Source organism: Penicillium vulpinum (genome assembly GCF_028829585.1).
Source record: "Penicillium vulpinum strain IBT 29486 chromosome Unknown utg000004l_segment0_segment0, whole genome shotgun sequence".
Classification (NCBI taxonomy): Eukaryota; Fungi; Ascomycota; class Eurotiomycetes; order Eurotiales; family Aspergillaceae; genus Penicillium; species Penicillium vulpinum.
This window is the reverse complement of record NW_026643244.1, coordinates 4,554,467-4,573,978: the sequence shown is the minus strand read 5'-3', so window position 1 is coordinate 4,573,978 and position 19,512 is coordinate 4,554,467. Positions and strand designations below refer to the sequence as shown.

Here is a 19,512-nt window from a genome sequence, read left to right as displayed (position 1 = left end):
AGACACAATACAAATTGCAGCTGGCAGCGGGCAATGTAGTGGATTATCGACGTTGAGCTACCAAAACGGTATTGGATCCAGCTATAAAGACCGTCGAGGGGTTCCTTGAGGACCCCGCCAAAATTCGCGCGCTGAGTCATACCTTTTTTTTCTGCCAGATAAAATGCGGAGAAAGAAGGCACATTACCCTACTTCTTTATAACGTATACGGAGTGATTACTATGCGATTTACGAGTTTTTTTGTACTTTATAAATACATTTTGAGTTATATCATATGTATTTTGTAGTACCCCTGTGGCATACCACATAGCCCTGAGAGCATTTAGTTTCCATCATGGATCCCCTCTTGAATTGCAATGTTATCTGGACGTGTTACTTTGTACAATAACTGATATAGCTCCGGGGTGATGCAAATGTGTACTAATGCAGATGCATATTTCTCTTCACAAGCTTAGGTTACCCCACGCCTTCACTATCGTATTGTAGGCTCTTGATTTTCAGTTGTGACCGCTCTCTCGGACTCCTGGAGATAGATGAGTCCATTCGAAGGCTGTAAGCTTGCAGTCAGTTATGTATAAAATAGGTAAGGATTTCAAAGGAAGATTAGGTACCGGATGGAATTGCCGTAGCCGCACGCCTGCTGCTTGTAAGATAGCTGCACTCTGTATATTCAAATTAGATTATTAGAACCTCTGGATCTGACAAGCATTGGCTTACGTCACTATCCATATTGTATCCTTGAGAGTACACAACCTCCGAAATTCCAACTTGGGCTATCTTGACAGTGCAAGTCAAACAAGGGCATCTGGGATCCACAGTAAGATTTTGTCTTTGGCACAGTTCATTGAAGGATCGAGTGGACTTGCGTATCACAATATAGAATCGCCCCCTCTCGAATCCGCTCTCTCCCTGCTTCCAATAATGCGTTTTCTTCAGCATGAAGGCAAAGACAGGTTGAGAGACCGACTCCCCCTCCATCCCCACGATTACACCGTGGGCCTATAAATGATTTCTGGTGAGCAAAATGAACAATAGAAGCATTGGGGTGGGTTCTGGTCTGCATCGTACATCCACCTTGGTTGCAGTTCTGGAGATGCCGTGGTGTCCCATTATACCCTGTGCTGATGACACGACTATCTTGAACGAGCACACATCCCACTCTCCTTTTCATGCAGTTACTTCTTTGGGCGGCAAGAGAAGCCAGCTGCATGAAATACTGGTCCCAATTTGGCCTCAACCGTTGTTCGTCGGCCAGGTCAAGTGTTTGCAAAGCTGAGTGTAGCTCCTTGAGGGACGATGAAGAGTTGAATAGGCGCACTTGGGCTTTATCGGTCAAGTATACGCGTCCAATCTCTTTATCATAGAGATTATGGTCGTTCCACATTACGAACTTTTCAAGCTCGGGAGGATCCAGCTGTCTTCTCCAACATCTTTTATAAATGAAAGAAGCAAAAAAATTGTCAGCTCTCGGGCTTCAGTCACAAGTATGGTCACAAGTATGATCACGAACCTGTCGGCAAATCGCTTCCATCGGAGGCTAACTGGTGCATCGACACTCACAAGGAGGAAAAAAGGGCGCAAGAGGAATCGATCTAAAGTAGTGGCATCTGCGATGTCTGTGGTAACCCAGCGTTCCTGCCATCTTTTGGTTGCAAAGTCAAGTAGAGAGTCGGCATCTTGAAATGCAAGCTCTGACGACTTGGGGTCCTCTTTCTTTCTGATCTCTGATGCTTGTAGTCGCAGTTCATCCCCCAGCTCGGTGATGTTGGATTGGGATTTTCCAGCGAGTTCAAGAAGCTGAAATCCTTGCTGAATCAGGTACTCGGCAATTGCATGTTTGCCAGCGCAAATGCCTTTTTTGACGTATATCCTCGTTAGTTTATGCATTAAGGGGCCAGGGTTTGGTTTGCGACAATATCTGCTGACCTCCACATAAGCCGATAAGCATTTTCAGGTGTTTAATGATTGTAGAGTGGAAAAGAAGAGAAGAAAGAAGCAGCGGGGCAGAGTAAACGGGAAAGTCGCGACGCGATCTTATCGGCCTGATCTTATCGGCCTGATAGGATGTCCAAGCTTCCAAATCCACCTGGCTGGGTATGTACACATATGTGGAATGTTGGGCAGCCCTGGTAGCCCTACGGGTAGGTAACTAACTACAAACATAATTGTAAAACAATTACAATTTTCCTAGTATGTATAATATAGCCCTAGAAGGCTACATATTTAAAGATGTCGCATGGTCAGCGCGAGTCGGCTGTTAATCTCACAAGATAACTAGCGATTATACCTTGATGATCCAAGAATATACCCACATGGTTACAAAGTAGTAGGTAGTACTAGATATAATATATATATTACATATAGTGGTAAAAGTCTTGTATAAATGTTTTGAAGTCAAGAAATAACCTTGGAAGAAAGCAAAGAAGACACAAGAGGTAAATGATAGATAAGCCTTCACCCCTCTTCTCTCGTGACATCTCAGTCAGAGGACCTTTCACCTCCTCTCACCTTCCTTTACACCTTTACACATTTACATCCTCTTCTACCCCTCTTAACGGCTACAAAGTTCCAAGTCTGTATCACTATCGGAGTCTTGATAATTTCTTCTTCTCTTTCTCCCCCTATTCCTCCAAGATGCAGTACACCCCTTTTGCTTCCGACATCGAATTACCTTTCTATACTTCACTGGCGTCCCATAAGATCAACCATGACAAACTAGATGACTCCACCCGGCCCGTTCTGGGATTATACGAGATCCGTCCCTCTGATCCCGAGGCTGCGTCATGTCGAATCCAAATTCATGGGAACGCCCTCGCCGGCAACGAGTAAGATAAAAATGAAATGGTTCTAAAAGCCGTTCTAACAGCAAATTAGGGCACCAGCTGGTTATTACAGAGCAGAAGGCATGATCAAAAACGTCAATACCGTTGAAGAATATCGAAACATGGACAGATCCAAACTGCTCCATCAAGCCGGACAAATGGTAGGAATAACCAACCCATAACCAACTCACTGCCTGAAGAGAAAGAGGTGTACTAATGAAAACTCCAAGATATGGGATGCCATCAACGATGGAACAATACTTTCATGCCCTTCCTTACTCTGCAGTTTCTTTATTGTATCTTTTGCCGACCTCAAAAAATACAACTTCTACTACTGGTTTGCTTTTCCGGCAATCCATTCGGATACTCAATGGATCCCCATGCAACCAATAAATCAAGTATCCCACCCAAACCAGGATCTTGATATTAACAGTCTGAAGGGAACACACTTACATCCGCATGAGAGCACTGCCTTAGTGGAAGCAGTGCAAACATGGTCATATATTGTGGACCATCGGCAACGAGGCTTCTTTTTGGCTCGAAAAACCAGACAGCGCCCCGATAACGACCCCGAGACAAAGAGCAGCCAAGAAGATGATACATCAAATAGCAACTGGCAGATAGCGTCACTTTCCGAATACGAAAATGGGTTTTTCAAGGATGCCGCTGCTAAAGACCGCTATTTCTGTTTCTCAGACCCATCAAATTATGAACAGGCCCCAGGGTGGATGTTGAGGAACCTACTCGTCCTGATAAAGCAGCGATGGGGCCTCAAACGGGTACAGTTGATACGCTATCGCGACGTGCACGCGAAGCGTGATCAAGGGCGCAGTACAGTGATTCAGCTAGAGTCAAGCTCAAAACAAGAGCCCAAGACCCCGGAATCACGGCAGAACCAAGGGCCGTCGCCGTTGCCAAAGGTGACCGGCTGGGAACGTAACTCGACTGGGAAATTGGCAGGGAGGATTGTCAATCTTACAGAGTACATGGATCCCAAGAGGTATGACGTTAATTTGGAGATATCCGTCCCAAAGACTTGATCAAGGAAGCTTATTTTTTCCCCTAAAGATTAGCAGATCAGTCGGTTGATCTCAACCTCAAACTCATCAAATGGCGGATCAGCCCAACGCTCGATCTTGAGAAAATCAAGCACACCAAATGTCTCTTGCTAGGAGCTGGTACATTAGGTAGCTATGTTTCCCGAAATCTGCTCGTATGTGGACGTCAACCTCTGCACTCGGAAAAGATTGTTCTGATCATCGACTGTATAGGGCTGGGGCGTGAAGAATATCACTTTCGTTGACAACGGAACCGTTTCATTTTCCAACCCTGTTCGGCAACCACTATTCAATTTTGAAGACTGCTTGAATGGTGGCGTTCGAAAAGCACATCGGGCATCCGAAGCCCTAACCCAAATTTACCCAGGAGTAGAGACTACAGGTCATGTGCTCTCTGTGCCCATGGCAGGACACCCTATTATGGACGAAAAGGCGATAAGGGCCGATTTTGATCATCTCAAAATATTGATTGATGAACATGATGCCATCTTCCTCCTTATGGATACCAGAGAATCACGATGGCTGCCTACAGTGATGGGGAAGGCGGCAGGGAAAATCGTGATGAATGCAGCCCTAGGGTTTGATTCCTTTGTGGTGATGCGCCATGGCATTATGGAGAATGGAAATATGCCAGCTGAGCTTGGGTGCTATTTCTGCAACGATGTAGTAGCACCAGCTAATGTAAGATTATCCAAAGGAGGGACGTGCTTTATACAGAACTGACTGCGGGATAGTCCATCAAAGATCAAACTCTCGACCAGCAATGCACAGTAACACGTCCTGGAGTGGCTCCTATAGCCTCTGCACTTTTGGTGGAGCTTTTTGTGTCACTCCTTCAGCACCCCCAAGGCGCTGCTGCACCGGCCCCCATTTCCCGCAATACCGAGCGTGATGATCATCCTTTAGGCATTGTGCCCCATCAAATACGAGGATTTCTCTCTAAATTCGAGAACTTGTCTGTCACCGGCAAAAGTTATTCGAGTTGCAGTGCATGCTCGACTAAAATCGTCAGTGCATACCGCGAACAGGGTTGGGACTTCGTGCGAAGAGCCTTGAATGAAGATGGATATGTCGAAGAATTGAGTGGACTGAAAGAGGTCAGCCAGCACCTATAAAACTACTCAATCCTAAACTGACACATAGGAAGGTTCATGAGAAGGCAGAAGCAGCACTAGCTGATATTGAGTGGGATGAGGCATCTGACGACGAGGAGATCGAGATCATTTAGACACACAGCATGATTCGGCTGTTCGACTGCACTGTGATCTGCCGATATGTAAGTCCGAAATAGCTTTATTCTCACGATTTTCGCTCCAGGCCAATGAAAAAGGCTTCCTTGGATTCCTGCCAATTGTTTTAGTTGATGGGTGTGTATAAACTGGGCAAGGCAGACCATACACTGCGAGACGATTCGGGTTTCAAACGATGAACCTTTTTGAACAATTCCTTCAGCTGTTGCTCCAGTTCTTTATCTTCGGCGCCTTGGTAGAATTTGCAGACAAAATGGCCACCTGCCTTCAAAACGTCCGAACTGAAGCGCAAAGCCGCATAACAGAGATCCTGCGTAAAGTCAGAAGCGTATCACACCTATCAGTTTTAGTAAGAAGAATTCATACCATGCTTCCAGCATGATCTCTGAAACTAACACCGCTGGTGTTCATCATCCTATTATAAGGAGCACTTAGACTTCGTTTCCAGAAACCTGAGGTCTGGTGCCAGGGAGCAGACATATCGCTAAGAACCACATCTACCGTTCTTTCAAGTATTTTATCACCCCTCATATCCGTTTTCTCGGCCTCAATATTGTGTCCAGTATCCGAGATTGGCTCCAATATACTGGCATTGGAATCGTTTAGAAAGCCGGGTTGACGCGGCCTGCCTCTGTCTGGACTGCGGAGAAAGTCTCGGATGTATGTTTGAATTTCGGGTGCGAGAAAATTGCCTTGGATTGTAGACACTCCTTTCGGTGGTTGGGCTGGGATGATATCGACACCGAGAACTCGACCATGTGGTTGGGTACGGCTTGCAGCAACCTTCTCTGGCAGTTAATTACGGCCCATTTCACAACAAAAGGGGAGAAGATAAGTCAAAGGTAAGAGAAGAATGACCAACACACCTGCGACCACGATCCTGGAGCATAACCCTAAATGCAACAATTAGACAATGATCCGAGTTCATGTTGAACGACTAGCATACCAAGTCAACAACTGTCTGCCCACCCTTGAAGATTCGATATTTCTCATCAATCTAACCATAGGTACTAGTGTATTAGATAAATCTAGGGAAACATGGTAATGTTGGTGCTGGATTACCTGGAGCAATTTGAAAGCAGCACGGCTTTTCAGCCCTTGGACAGCTGCCTCTCTGGTGAATTGATCCTTTTGCTGCCGGGCTTGCCAGCGCTTGGATGATGCATGTCTTGCTTGACCAATTGCTTGTTGATGACAGGCATTCCGCCAAAATCGAGTTGAATGTAAAGCAAACATAATGCAAATTGAATAACGTCAGGGGAAATAGTAGTAAGGTCTTGAGAACAATGGGAAGCTTTTTATTTTCTGCCGGCAAAACAGAAAGGACTCACGTCGGACAGCTCTGACTGGCCTAACCTTGGCATCCAATGGATATCTATGTACGGAGTATGTATACATATATGACAAGAATTAAGATGTATTGCAAGGTATGGTAAGATCAATAAATACTATGTACTTGTAACTTTGTACTCTAACTATGTACATAACTAAAAGTGACAAAATCCGAGGTTTTCACAATCTAGTTACCTAACGTATTTCACAAGCGAGCTGCGCACACAAGCGAGCTGCGCACCCCACCCAACCTATTGAATTTAAATATAAATATCTCAACCAAAACGCCATTAAATTAAATCCGCTAAAATCATCTATCTAGCTGGACATCTATTAAATCTATACCCAGTCTCTCTGCATCCACTACAACTTGGTGTGGCCCGCGTACGTGGTTCCAAAGCCGGTGCTTTATACATACCGGTACTGGGTGGAGGTGCTTTATCTGCTTCCACCGGCCTGTTAAGCAATTGAGAAGCTTCCTATACTGATAGGCCTACTTCTGCCTATATCTACTTCCGGGATCTAGCTCGTTTTTACTTCTTCTTCTTCTCGTTTTCCGCGCGTAATTCCTTGTTTTCTTTCGCTAGTAAGATAGCGCCTTATATTGTAAGACGGAAGCCTTTTATAAGCTGGTTTAATGCACGATCCGATAGGCTAGGCGGATTTTGAGATCTTATACGAAGTGAAGCTTTGATTGACTGTCACGGATAAACTATGTGCGCTACTATATATATTGGTCCTGGGCATATCAGAGCGTGAGCTCTGACATAATGGTCTTTTGGCCGAGTTGGAGGATGTGCGCCCAGGCATATCCTTTACATTGACGAAGCTTATCGACGTAGTTCTTTCTCTGTAAATAGAGTTTTTGGGGTGAAATTCCGGCTTAATTCGCTCCCCCGGCTTAGGGGGGGGTAGGTATTCCAAGATAAATATTCAGCTTTAAGATCACTCGGTCGGGTATAAAAGGTACAAGGGATCTCGGTGGCCTTAGGCCTCCGGATAGTCATCGCGGAGCGAAGCAACTAGTTCTAATTTCAAAGGTCACGTAGTAATAAGTAATAGTAAGCGATCCTCTCTGGGAAGGCTCTTATAGGGGGAGAGAGGAATACGTTAGGCCACGTAATAAATAGCCTTCTCTATATATTATTTATTTTCCTCTCCTTTATATATCTTCTATACTTCCCCTCTACTACTTCTTTCTAGACTGCGACAACGCCCACCAAAGTGGAGACACTTTTAGCGTCGCCAAGACATATGCGGGCACTCTTGGCAAGGTGGATACTGCCAAGAACTAGTTATGTACATAAAATAGCCTAATAGGGTAATTTTTGCATTAATTTTGCATAACGGTGGGCGATGGGCGTCAAATTTCAAAAGGCCCACGGGCCGTGGACACTTTCTAGTGCCCATGGACGGGCGATGTCGCAGTCTACTTAGGAGGTTTCTAGCACCTCGAGGGCGCCCTCGTTATCGTATAGGAAGGGGGTCCTATACTAGGAGTAATAGATCGATAGGGGGGCGTTAACACTGTATAAATACCAGTGCTGGTAGTATAGTTCTGGTTTAAGAGATCTCCCTTCACCCTTGTATTGCTGGAGTATATAGATACACGGGAAGCCGGCGGTTTCCTTTGAGTTACAAGTATATACAGGAGGAATCTCTCGCTTACCTTCCCCTTTAGGAAGATACCTAGCGTATACCTCCTTTGTAAGTTAAATTACCTATATAGAGATCCGGGTATAAAGGAGCTTATAAAGCTGTAGAATATACGCTGGCCTCCGGACCTTCTGATTCTCAATTCTATACTGGACCTTAGCGAATTAATACTTAACCGACCGGTCGAAACTGCGAAGTACTACTAGTAAATCATTGTTTAAAGTCTAGAGGCCACTCTTAAGTAGCTAATACGCACCCTCTATACGGGAAGTAGCGATCTCACTAAGGTAAAGGTATTGCGAGGTGTAGCAATAAAGGAAGCGCTCTAGGCAGTTATTTATCCAGTTATCCTGGATATAATCTAGTAATAGCGCAAAGAGGGGATCCGTATATCGCTCTCTAAAATTACTCTATTGTTAATCCTTTTCCTCAAACGTAACAGTATATATAACTCGGTTCCACTAGACCTTGCCAACTCCCATGGGACTAAGAAAATTTTGGTCCCATATCCTGGTCCCATGGGAGTAAAATCACTCCCATGGGACTAGACTGCGACATCGCCCATGGACGGGCGGGTGGGCAGTGCCCACGGGCCTTATATAAGCGGGCGATGGGCACTATCTATACGCCTATAGACGGGCCCTACCCTTAGGGCCTATTGTCTATAGACACCGTGGGCGCCTATAGGCCTTTTTAGTAAGCAGAATTTCTTGACCTCGTGACCTACATTATTTGTGCATTTTTTCTCTGTATTTTTGAGTAATTCGATTATATATACAATAACTTGATACTACTGTCAATTTTCTGACCTCGGTCAGAAAAATAAACTATAGAAGCCTTTATACAATAACTTAACACCACAGTCAATTTTCTAACCGAGGTCAGAAATAAGCTTTAGAAGCCTTTATATAATAACTTGATATATTGTCACTTTTTTGACCGGGGTTAGAAATAAGCCTTAGAAGCCTTTATATAATAACTTAGGTATTTATTATATTTATATATTCACACTAATACGATATAAATTGATTATTATTGGGTTTACTACGCTTCCTTACTTCTCTTAAACCAGGGCGCTTTTAAGTGCTACCCTTATCTCTATAATAAGGAAGATAAGGACTGCTCTTATCTTCGCTGTCGACTAGCTCACTTCTCTGTCGCTTCCGCGTACTTAGCACTATAGAAGGACAAGGAAGCTGACTCTCTATTATAAACTTATACTCGATCAGTCTAATAGGATTATTATCCTCGGAATCCTCACTATCGCTGATTGGTTTAGGTATATCAGTGGTAAGCTCAGCCTCTCTCTGTTCGTCTGCTTCTTATATTGAATCTAAGGACGTATCCTTATCGGGTAGTTCTTCTATTTCAATATCGAACTGGGTTTTACACCGGAATATTATAATATCCTAGACTGTCTTCGCACTTAGCCGCCTATATCGGTAGTGGTAGATATCCTATACTGAATTGAAAAGACGTTTAACTCCAGCGCCTATTATAGGAATAGAGAGAATATCGCGAGTAACACTTAAAAGAATTAGGAATTTATTCTTATATTCCTTCTAGAATTATAAAGGATCGACCTTTCTCCTTACTATTATAGGTATTAGTATTCCTGCTCGTAATAACAGTAAATATAACGTACGCTTTTTAAGGTATCTAGTAAGTTTGTGCTCCGACGTTGATAGATCAGAGTGGATATAAGGCAGAAGGTTAAGGAGGGCGTCTAGGTCACTTATACTAGCTGAGTGACGCTTAGGGGGTTACTCTTCTCGTAGGGACTATATCTGAGTGTATCTTTAGGCGTAAGGAGCTATAAACTAGCGAAGCGTTTCCTTATACTGATCACTCTAGTTTATATTGTTCTCCGATATACCCTACGCCTTACTTAAGAAGAAGTGAAGCTTATACTGGGGTGTAAGAATTATTCTAATTACGTAGAGACTACTATAGATCTCTTTCGTCTTTGTATAGTAAGAGGTAAGCTTTACTATCCCAGTATTAAGGGCTTATAGTATCGCCTTCTTCTAAGGTATAGTTTTCGGAGTAAGTTGTGTAATCGATTCCTCGAAGTGCTTAAAGAGGGCGTTATAAATACCAAAAATATAATATACCGTTATCTCTTTAGTCTTTGAAAGCACTATAGTAAAGCGATAGAACGGCTCTGTAATATACAGAAGGTAGTCGACCTACCGCTATTCTACCTTACTGAGTTTGTATTTCTAAGTCCCAATATTATCACAGTATTTATCGTAGGGCTTACTGAGGCGTTTTGTACAACGAAGTATTAAGAAGGTAGAATTCCAGCGGGTATAGATATCTTAGATAGGCGTAAGTTTTGCTCTATTAGTCTAGAGACGGAAGAAATTATCGCGACGTTAGGGGCTTATATTAATAAACACAGTAAGCCCTCGAATCTAGATAGTTATTAGATATATTAAGTGATAAATAAAGTGATACACTTACCTTAATAAGGGTTTATATAATAACTTATTTACTCTGTGAAGCACAGAGTGATCGAGCTTAGGCTTAGGCTTAGATATTAGAAATATTCCGATCTGTGGTATCGTTCTAGGGATCGGCCTTTACCGATCTAAGTAGCTCGCGAAGGCTTAGCTGGATAATATATATAAGATAAGGGATTCGAATAACCACCGGGCTATTCGGTAGTTTAAGGGAGTCAATAGAGTCTTAAACTACCTATACTAAAGTTGTGTTATTTAACGTATTATCTAATATAATCGCTAATATACGATCAGTAATATTAAGCTTCTTAAAGATCTCTATAAGTACTTTACTTAGATTCACACTAGAATATACCCTATTAAGTGGTTCGAAACTAAGTAGGAGCTTACGGTAATTCTAGTCTCGGTCGATAAAGTACCCTATAATTGCTATAAATACCTACTGAAAAGGCGATATCCAGCAGTCGAGGGTAATTGAGAGCTTTGTATCTTATAGTAAGGTAGCGAGAATTAAATATTACTCCTCGTCGACCAATTTCTTAAGCCGGTGTTAAGTAGTATAAGGATAGAGTAAAGTAGGTTCAGCTGGAGCCTTTTATACTATTCGAATTAAGGAAGTAAATTACTTCCTCTTAAGTATCCGGAAAGGGAGGTTCAGACTGGTAAGATATTCAATCTACTCTCTTTCCTATTTATTATTCGAGAATTTTAAGTTATAAGATAACTCTAGTACCTAATATATAATATATTAGCTATCTTAAAGGGTATAATAATATAAGACTTACCGGTATATACTATATAGTCTCCTCAATCGACTGTTATATAGCCTTACTTTTACCACCCTTTTAGTATTTACCTAAGGCTAGATACCGCTTAAGTGTATTGGTACCGCTTTGCTTTGTACTTAGATAAGGCAATATAACCCTATATATCCGATATATAACCAAAGGTTCGCCTATAATATAATATACTACCTAGTCGAAGTTCTCCTAGATATCTAATATATATTTTGTATCCTATCGTAGCCTTTATTATATCTCAGTACTACTACCGCGTACTATAGTACACCACTACTCGATAAACTTTACTTTAGACGCGTTGTTTATCGCGTTGTAGAGGATAAACTGCTTTCTCCGATCGGGGCCGACGCGTTTAAGAGAGCAATTAAGAATAGCCGGTTAAGTGAACTCGGACTCTATTAGTGAGATAGAAGTCTATTAGCTGTTAAAGAGACTAGGATCAATATTTAGATTAAGGTTAGGATCAAATATATCGGCGACGTAGGAGAGGTCTAGTTAGGAGCTCGGAGGAAGTAAAGAAGGCCCTGCGGTATAGGCACTAGGTTGGGATATAGTTAATATAATATAAGGGATAATATAACGACTATAGGAGAGTAAGTGATCTAAACTTACAATAGGTAACTTACGACCGTGTAAAACGAGGATTACTAGTAAAAGGGGTGCTTTATATAGATCTGATAGATCGTAAATTGAGTGTAGACCCACTATATATTATAAGCTGATTAGCTATAAGTGTCTTTGTCTATAGGTATACCCGTAGGTACGCCCGTGGGCACACCTATAGGAATATACCTAAACGCCTATCTTGAGTTACAATCGAAGGATTTAAAACTCCCAGAATAATAATATAAGTCTTTAAGTGATATAATTGACAGAATTTAGTGATATAAGCTTATAAAATAAGAATTATACTAATTATCTTTCGATCTACCTATAAGAAATATACCAGAGTAAGAGATAAAGTAGAATCTATAAGTAGTATTTTACTTATAGAAAATACTAGGTATATACCACTGACTTGAATATATATCTTCAAGCTGTTACAGTATAATTTGATAAGTTAATAAAAATACCACACAATATAATATATTTCGATTAAAATTTTATTCCAATTCGTATTATATATATACTAGTTTCTTATATATATAGATATTTCAGTAAAATTTATAGATATTGTAGATTAAAACTGCTATTTTATATAGAGTTAGCAAAACAGGTGTAAATAACAGTTATTTATTATACAAAGTCAGCGAGTTATACGTCTATTTTGGGTGACTTTATACAATGGTGGGTATCGTGGGTATACCCGCCGTGGGTATACCCGTGGGCCTTGGGCGTTATGGACGGGCACTCGAAAATCCAAATAGCCCAAGGCCCACCGTGGACGGGCCTTGGGCACCTCCTAGGTGCCCATGGACGGGCGATGTCGCAGTCTACATGGGACTAGGCTAAGCCTATTTAGGGAATTATATTACCTAAATAGGCAGTGATAGTCGGGCTTGGCATTAATTTTGACCGCCAAGACTTTCTCATGGGAGTGGGTCCATGGGAGTTGGCAAGGTCTAGGTTCCACCGGTAGAGTATCTTCTTCTAGCCCTCGTCGGCTTTCTAACGGTCTTCCTCGGCTTCAGCGGGGGTAAGGCGGCGGGGGGGCTTATCTCCACGGGCTTCTCGACGGGCTTATACGACTTAATCAGTAAGGAGGGGGTATACTTTCTTCAAGATATTTATATTAATATACTAGATATAAATCATATACTTTGTATACGGAAAAACAACCTTAATTACTCCTATCAATACTTTTTCCTTATCCGTAAGAATCGTACACAGGGGTAGAAGGCTAAGTGACTTATAGACTTCGGTAAGGTAGTTAAGAATTACCTAGTAATTCTATTATATAGATTAGTATTAGGATCATCGGATTATAGGATTATCGGATTATAGGATTATCGGGTTATTAGGGTTCCAAATACCTTGTATAACTTATCCTTTTCATCTCTTATAAATACAAATCCTATATAGAAAGTCGAACTAGTGGTAGAAAAGCCTACGATATCAAGCAGCGGAAGACTATATCGATTGGTTTTGTAGGTACAGTCTATCGAAATCACCTAAGGGTTAACCTAAAGCAATATAACACTTATCTTATATATACAAAATAGAGCAGATATATAGGATTCGTTATCTAGCTTATACTTAAAGATCCAGCGACTATCCTTAGGAAGCTCTATTAACAGAGCTTAGAGGGGGGTACAGCCAGCTAGGAATTCTAGGCTTAGCCTTTAACGTATATTGTAAATATCCTTAGGAATCAGAATTGTACCGGGATCGGCTTCATGTAGCTCAGTTATAATCTATTTTGTTATACGTCCTTGTCGAAGCGCGTTCTCGACCTCGTCCTTCTTATATATAAAGGCAAGGGCCCGTTGGATAGGATAGGTTGATACCGGTGAGGATTTATAGTTATATATCGGGTTCTCAACGGTAAGATACCAAAGACCTATCTGTAGATCCAGTCGAAGAGCTATCTGGAAGGGATATCTAAGCCTAAGTGTAGTGCTCTAGCGTTTTTGAGGTGTAGGCTTATCGCCCTCTATCTTATCCAGTATACAGCTACAGTCGCAAATTAGCCGTACAGTTTTCTTTACCCCCTTCTTAGTGAATTTTAAATATATACTTGTGATCGTATAGCTATAGGGCCGAGCGAAGGTATTCACTGCTTCCCTCCCTTCCTTATATATACGTAGACCTTGCCAACTCCCATGGGACTAGGCTAAGCCTATTTAGGGAATTATATTACCTAAATAGGCAGTGATAGTCGGGCTTGGCATTAATTTTGACCGCCAAGACTTTCTCATGGGAGTGGGTCCATGGGAGTTGGCAAGGTCTATATATACGGTATTGCTGGTTTAACGGGGGTAGCGGAAAGGTAAAAGACTCGGTCTCAGTGGGTACTATAGGAGTCTCGCTGGTTCGCTAGCTGTACTCGGTACTGGGTACTATAGGAGTCTCGCTGATTCGCTGGCTGTACTCGGTACTAGGTCCCATAGGAGTCTCGCTGATTGGTACAGTACCCGGTGGAGACTCGGGAACTATTTCTGGCTCGGAGTCAGACGAGAGTAGGTAATCGAGGCCTAAAGAGGCTATTTTGTATAGTGATTTTGATAGAATTGGTATTGAATTGATAGAATTGGTGTTGAATTAATGGAATTGATATTGAATTGATAGAATTGATGGTGTTGATAATAAAGAGATTGATGATACTTAATGGGTGTAAACCAGAATTGGAGTATCAATTTGTTTGATCTAGTCTATATAACAAAAGTGACTTGATTTTGTATAGGGTTTGTATACAAATTGTAGGTACCTATTGTCTACTACTATTGTATAGGGAGGTTACCAGGAAGGCGGTGTGGAGAGCGGTACCTAATTTGTAAGGCGGTGACTGAAATTTCAGGCAGGGGGGGGGGTCAGAATAGGCTGGGGGGGGGTCAGATTAGCAACCCCCTATATAAAGGACTATTAAATTATCCTTCAGCTCTCGGGGTATATACCCTTTAGATCTAGAGATTATTCTTACACCTTTATAGGAGAAATTCAACGATATCGATAATCTTAGGATTATTAATACTCCCCCCCCCCCCGGAGATCCTAAGCTCAGCTATCAATTCGCCTCCCAATTCAATTATATAGGTCAATAAGCTTAATAATAAGCTGCTCAGTAAACTAGAGGAGCTAGGTAAGCTCTCTAACAGTATACGGAAGTATATTTATCGGAGTATATCTGTAAATCAACTTTTATCTCAGCGCCTAGAAATTTATAAAGTATCTTTAAAGAAGTCCTAATACAACAAATCTACTGCTAATACTCCTATAAATCGTAAGTCGATTCTCAATATAGGCACTTTAGTATTGTTACCGGCTAGAGCTAATAGATTAATACGGAAAAGGTAGGATTCCGATTATAAGAAGCTGTTAAGGCTATAGGTAAAATATACTAAGAATCTTAAGATAGAACAGCGCGCTCAATTGGTAAGGGATACTGAAGAAAATAAGTATCAAGCTAGATTAGCGGCTAGAGATAGCCTATACGGAAATTGGTTTATTGATACTACTGGGGTGCCGAGATAATTGATATTGAATACATATTTTTTTTTGAAAAAATTCCGTTTTGTGGGAAAATTCTGGATAGTGGGACGGACCTATACTAGGTATAGGGGCGGTAGGACGGCTATAAGTGTTAACACCAATTTGCGACCCGTCCTCTACCCGTCCTCTACCCGTCCTCTACCGCCTACATACCAAACGCCTATACGGAGTACAATTTATATCATAAGACACCCAATCACTATAACTATCTGAAGCACCTGTTAGAAATTGCCTCTAGAATTTTAATATTAGTTTCTATTTATTAAGGCAAATTTTGGCATGACAAGGCGGCCGTAATAGCTACCTAGTGAATTTTGGGCAGATAATTATACCGGCAGAACATTATATAACTACTCTAGTGGGACAGAGGTGTTAAGACTTATGCGTAGTTACTGTATATGTACTATGCCTATTAAATGCACCGTGTGGAGTCTGGTCAATCAAAATAAATTGTCGCATCTTCTATCATATCCATTAAAATCGTTTGCGGTCTTTTTTCAAGGGAGAAAATCCCACAGGTGCTGCCCCAAGCCCGAGCGCCCGTGGCAGACTACTAGGTTGTGTTTTACTCCCCAGCGTTGAAGCCCGACCGTTTCCTATCGCAAATTTTCGTCCAAATTTCTTGTTTGGGTTCAGCTCTTCTTCTTCATCCTCCTCGAATAAACTCCGATCACGCTGGCCACCAAGTTTGCGTTTCTTCGGCTTAGCCTGTTCATGCTGAGACTGTTCACGTGACTCATTGGTCTCAGTGGGTGGCAATCTGCGATCTAGGCGATACGTTGGGTTCTTTGTCTCATTTTCTGGTGACGAGACAGGCATTTTTCCCTCACATACCCTTGGTTTGGTGAGGTTCGTAATTGGAATGCGGTCTTCTGTTGGAGATGGTTGACGCCCGAGGGCAGAACCGATACGCTTTGATTCGACAAAAGTGCCCTGCTTGCCAAGTGGTCCACGAGGAGTGTCAATATCTCCAAGAATGTCGTCTTCGTCTCCAACTGAGCCCATTGGCGAATCCGAAGCTGCGCCTGTACGGTTCAAGAATGGAGTGATGGAAAATGCCGACTTATCACCAGGCATAGCCGAATCCCTCTTCAGTTTTTCGTGTACACGCACAGCCCCAGGTGTTGCAATCGTCACGCCGGTAGGACAACTCGGGCCAGGACGCTGAAGCGGGACTGTTCGAGAACCGGATTCAGAGCCATTCCCTGCGTGTGATTTGAGGCTGCGTTGCTGCTGAACTTCAACCTGGGCTTCCTGGAGCTTGTCCTTGGTTGACCGCAATTGTTGTTTGAGCGAATCAATCTTTCCTTCAAACGTCGCTCGCTGATTAGCCCATGCCGAGTTCTGATGGTGGTGGTCCCGTTCCTGCTGCTGTTTAGCTCGCAATTCCTCCGCTAGCTCATTCCTTAACCCTTCAACCCGAGCAGAAAGCCGGGTGATCTCTGTTATTTGATGTGATCCCTTAGCCTGAGTGCGTTCATGGGCATGTTTTTCATTGTCAAGTTGAAGCTCCAGCGAGTTTATTTGCCGTTCCATCTCGTGTTTCTCGGAAATGATGGCTTGATATGATGCGCTCTGCGATCTGAACTGCTCAAGCTCTGACTGTAGAGTTGAAATATCTCTAGAGAGATGGAGTTTCTCTGCAAGGACAGCATTGTAACTAGTCGAATTATTTTTTTGGGTCGAGAGTGCCTCCTGTTGCTGTCAACATAACGGGTTATGCATCCAGCCTCCATATTGAGTTAAAGCTTACTTTGAGTCGGTCAATCTCACTCGCGAATGCCTGTGCTTGAAGCTCCAAATGATCGATTTCCTGGCAAGCCTCCTGAAGTTGAACACATGCCTCTGAATCAGCACCTGTGAATCCCAAAAGATGCCTATTTGCTTCCTCTAATTGGAATCGGAGAGCTTCATTCTCAAATTTCGAGAGCAAGAGCTCCATGCGTTGTACCCGGTCCCTCTCGCCATCCAGAAGACGAGCGGAATCCGAAAGAGTCTTCTCATACTCCTTCTCTAGGCGCATAGTCCTAATGGTCATTTCAAACTACATAATCAAGTTAGCATTTTGAGCATATCTCCATCGATCCCACCGGGGAAGCCACATACATCCAAGGCGTATGCTTCTTCGGCCATTGCCATGACGACAGTGTCCACGACAAGAAGACGGGAGTCCTTCGATATAAGAAAATAAACGAAAAAGCCTATAGATTAAATTATGCCTGTCTAGAGCAAAACAAATACCTAGGTAAAATATGTGGTGCTGTATCCAATGCTAGTTCAAAGTATGACATAAATGGTTACAAAGGAAGACGCGCCAGTGTTTGGGGTGTCGGGAAAGGAAGGTTGACCCGAATATATTAAGTAAGCTGATATAACGGGCCCCGGGCCCGGGGCGATTACGTTGATAGTGGACACCTGGACTTTATCACAAACGTGTTCAAACATCTTCGATTGCAATTGGTAGTTTTTTTAATCAATTGCGCTTTATAACTAACCTCTTCAAAGCTGCAAAGCTCCTTGTCATGCCAAAATGAAGCCCTGGACGGCCCTTTTTCTCTTTTTCTCGTTCGTGTCTGGTGTCCTGTCTGCGAGTTCAACACCAGACAAGTTTGCAAGATATCAATCCCTGTCTCGTTCGGGGCTTGTTGATCTAGACAGTGCATCATATGAAGAACTCACCTCAACGCCTCGAGATTACTATGCTGTGGTTATCCTGACTGCCACGGACCCTCGCTTTGGCTGCCTTCTATGCCGTGACTTTGAATCTGAATGGGACCTGATCGCCCGAAGCTGGATCAAAGGTACGAAGTCTGATGACCTCAAGGTAGTCTTTGGAACACTCGACTTTGATAATGGCAAGGCCATTTTCCAAAAGGTAGGGCATTTTTACTTGAGACTGAACTTTATGTCATGCGACTAACCTAAGCAGCTCATGCTTCAAACTGCACCCGTACTCCTTGTTTTCCCTCCTACCATCGGTCCGTTTGCCAAGGTTGAAGGGAGTCCCATCCGGTTCGATTTCACAGGGTATGTCTTTCTACCAAAGCTCATGCGACCAGCCCCGAACTAACGCCTTCATCCCAAACAGCCCGATCTCAGCCGAGCAGGTCTACTCTTGGATTGGACGTAACTTGCCCGAAGGCCCCAAGCCGCAACTAGTTCGACCCATCAATTACATGCGAATTGTATCAGCGATCACCATTCTGATGGCAGTTGTGACTGTAATTGCGGTCCTTTCCCCCTACCTGCTGCCAATTGTCCAGAACCGAAACCTTTGGGCTGCAATTAGCCTTATCGCTATTCTTCTATTCACCAGTGGTCAAATGTTCAATCACATCCGAAAGGTTCCATATGTTGCTGGTGATGGCCAAGGTGGCATTAGCTATTTTGCCGGTGGATTCCAGAATCAATTCGGTATGGAGACTCAAATTGTGGCTGCCATCTGTAAGTGATAATCGTGAAGCTTATTGATACTGAGCGTCGTTTCCATGCCGAGTTCCTAGGTTAACGTTTTGCTCTCCCAGATGCTGTCCTCTCCTTTGCTACGATCGCACTCGCACTAAAGGTTCCCCGGATGGAAGATGTGAAGGGTCAACAACTGGCTGTCTTGATCTGGGCAACTGTTCTTTTTGCAATGTACAGCTTCCTTCTCAGTGTCTTCAAAACCAAGAATGGTGGCTATCCATTCTATCTGCCTCCATTCTAGCGCGCTCAAGAGCCTACTTGATCAACAGCCTGAAGGTGGCAACACCTGGAAACAGATTGATCTCAAACTATCATTGACATTCTAGTGGCTAGACCTCTCCAGAAATTCCTGCATATAATGATTGACAAAAGTTGACATGGATCAGGACCTTGGGAAGAAGCATCATGCTTTGCGGATTTTGACCCATAGTAATTCTTTCTCTTTACCATGAAAATTTTGCATACCAAAGACATCACAGAGGGTTCTTTTGAAAGAAAATTCACAATTAGCCTGC

The 19,512-nt window shown here is 42.7% G+C and overlaps 5 protein-coding genes across 5 annotated transcripts; 2 read left to right on the top strand and 3 right to left on the bottom strand.

The window, feature by feature from the left end:
* Positions 1-472: 472 nt before the first annotated feature.
* On the bottom strand, positions 473-1,887 carry N7479_010202 (deoxycytidine monophosphate deaminase; the record flags this gene model as incomplete). The annotated part of the gene is made up of 5 exons (XM_057257893.1): positions 473-550; positions 612-662; positions 718-999; positions 1,031-1,430; positions 1,511-1,887. The coding sequence occupies 5 exons, from the start codon at positions 1,885-1,887 to the stop codon at positions 473-475; spliced, it is 1,188 nt and encodes a 395-aa protein (XP_057105351.1).
* A 747-nt stretch (positions 1,888-2,634) lies between these two features.
* On the top strand, positions 2,635-5,108 carry N7479_010201 (putative autophagy ubiquitin-activating enzyme ApgG; the record flags this gene model as incomplete). Its single annotated transcript, XM_057257892.1, has 7 exons — positions 2,635-2,825; positions 2,875-2,983; positions 3,053-3,822; positions 3,891-4,035; positions 4,094-4,561; positions 4,615-4,977; positions 5,028-5,108. 7 exons carry the CDS (start codon positions 2,635-2,637, stop codon positions 5,106-5,108), a joined length of 2,127 nt encoding a protein of 708 aa, XP_057105350.1.
* A 71-nt stretch (positions 5,109-5,179) lies between these two features.
* N7479_010200 (RlmE family RNA methyltransferase) lies at positions 5,180-6,366 on the bottom strand (the record flags this gene model as incomplete). Its single annotated transcript, XM_057257891.1, has 6 exons — positions 5,180-5,224; positions 5,279-5,440; positions 5,497-5,913; positions 5,997-6,023; positions 6,077-6,127; positions 6,193-6,366. The coding sequence occupies 6 exons, from the start codon at positions 6,364-6,366 to the stop codon at positions 5,180-5,182; spliced, it is 876 nt and encodes a 291-aa protein (XP_057105349.1).
* A 9,640-nt stretch (positions 6,367-16,006) lies between these two features.
* Positions 16,007-17,671, bottom strand: N7479_010199 (uncharacterized protein; the record flags this gene model as incomplete). The annotated part of the gene is made up of 3 exons (XM_057257890.1): positions 16,007-17,227; positions 17,286-17,576; positions 17,639-17,671. The coding sequence occupies 3 exons, from the start codon at positions 17,669-17,671 to the stop codon at positions 16,007-16,009; spliced, it is 1,545 nt and encodes a 514-aa protein (XP_057105348.1).
* Positions 17,672-18,062: 391 nt separating this feature from the next.
* N7479_010198 (OST3/OST6 family protein) lies at positions 18,063-19,238 on the top strand (the record flags this gene model as incomplete). Its single annotated transcript, XM_057257889.1, has 4 exons — positions 18,063-18,407; positions 18,462-18,559; positions 18,621-18,976; positions 19,057-19,238. 4 exons carry the CDS (start codon positions 18,063-18,065, stop codon positions 19,236-19,238), a joined length of 981 nt encoding a protein of 326 aa, XP_057105347.1.
* Positions 19,239-19,512: the final 274 nt, after the last annotated feature.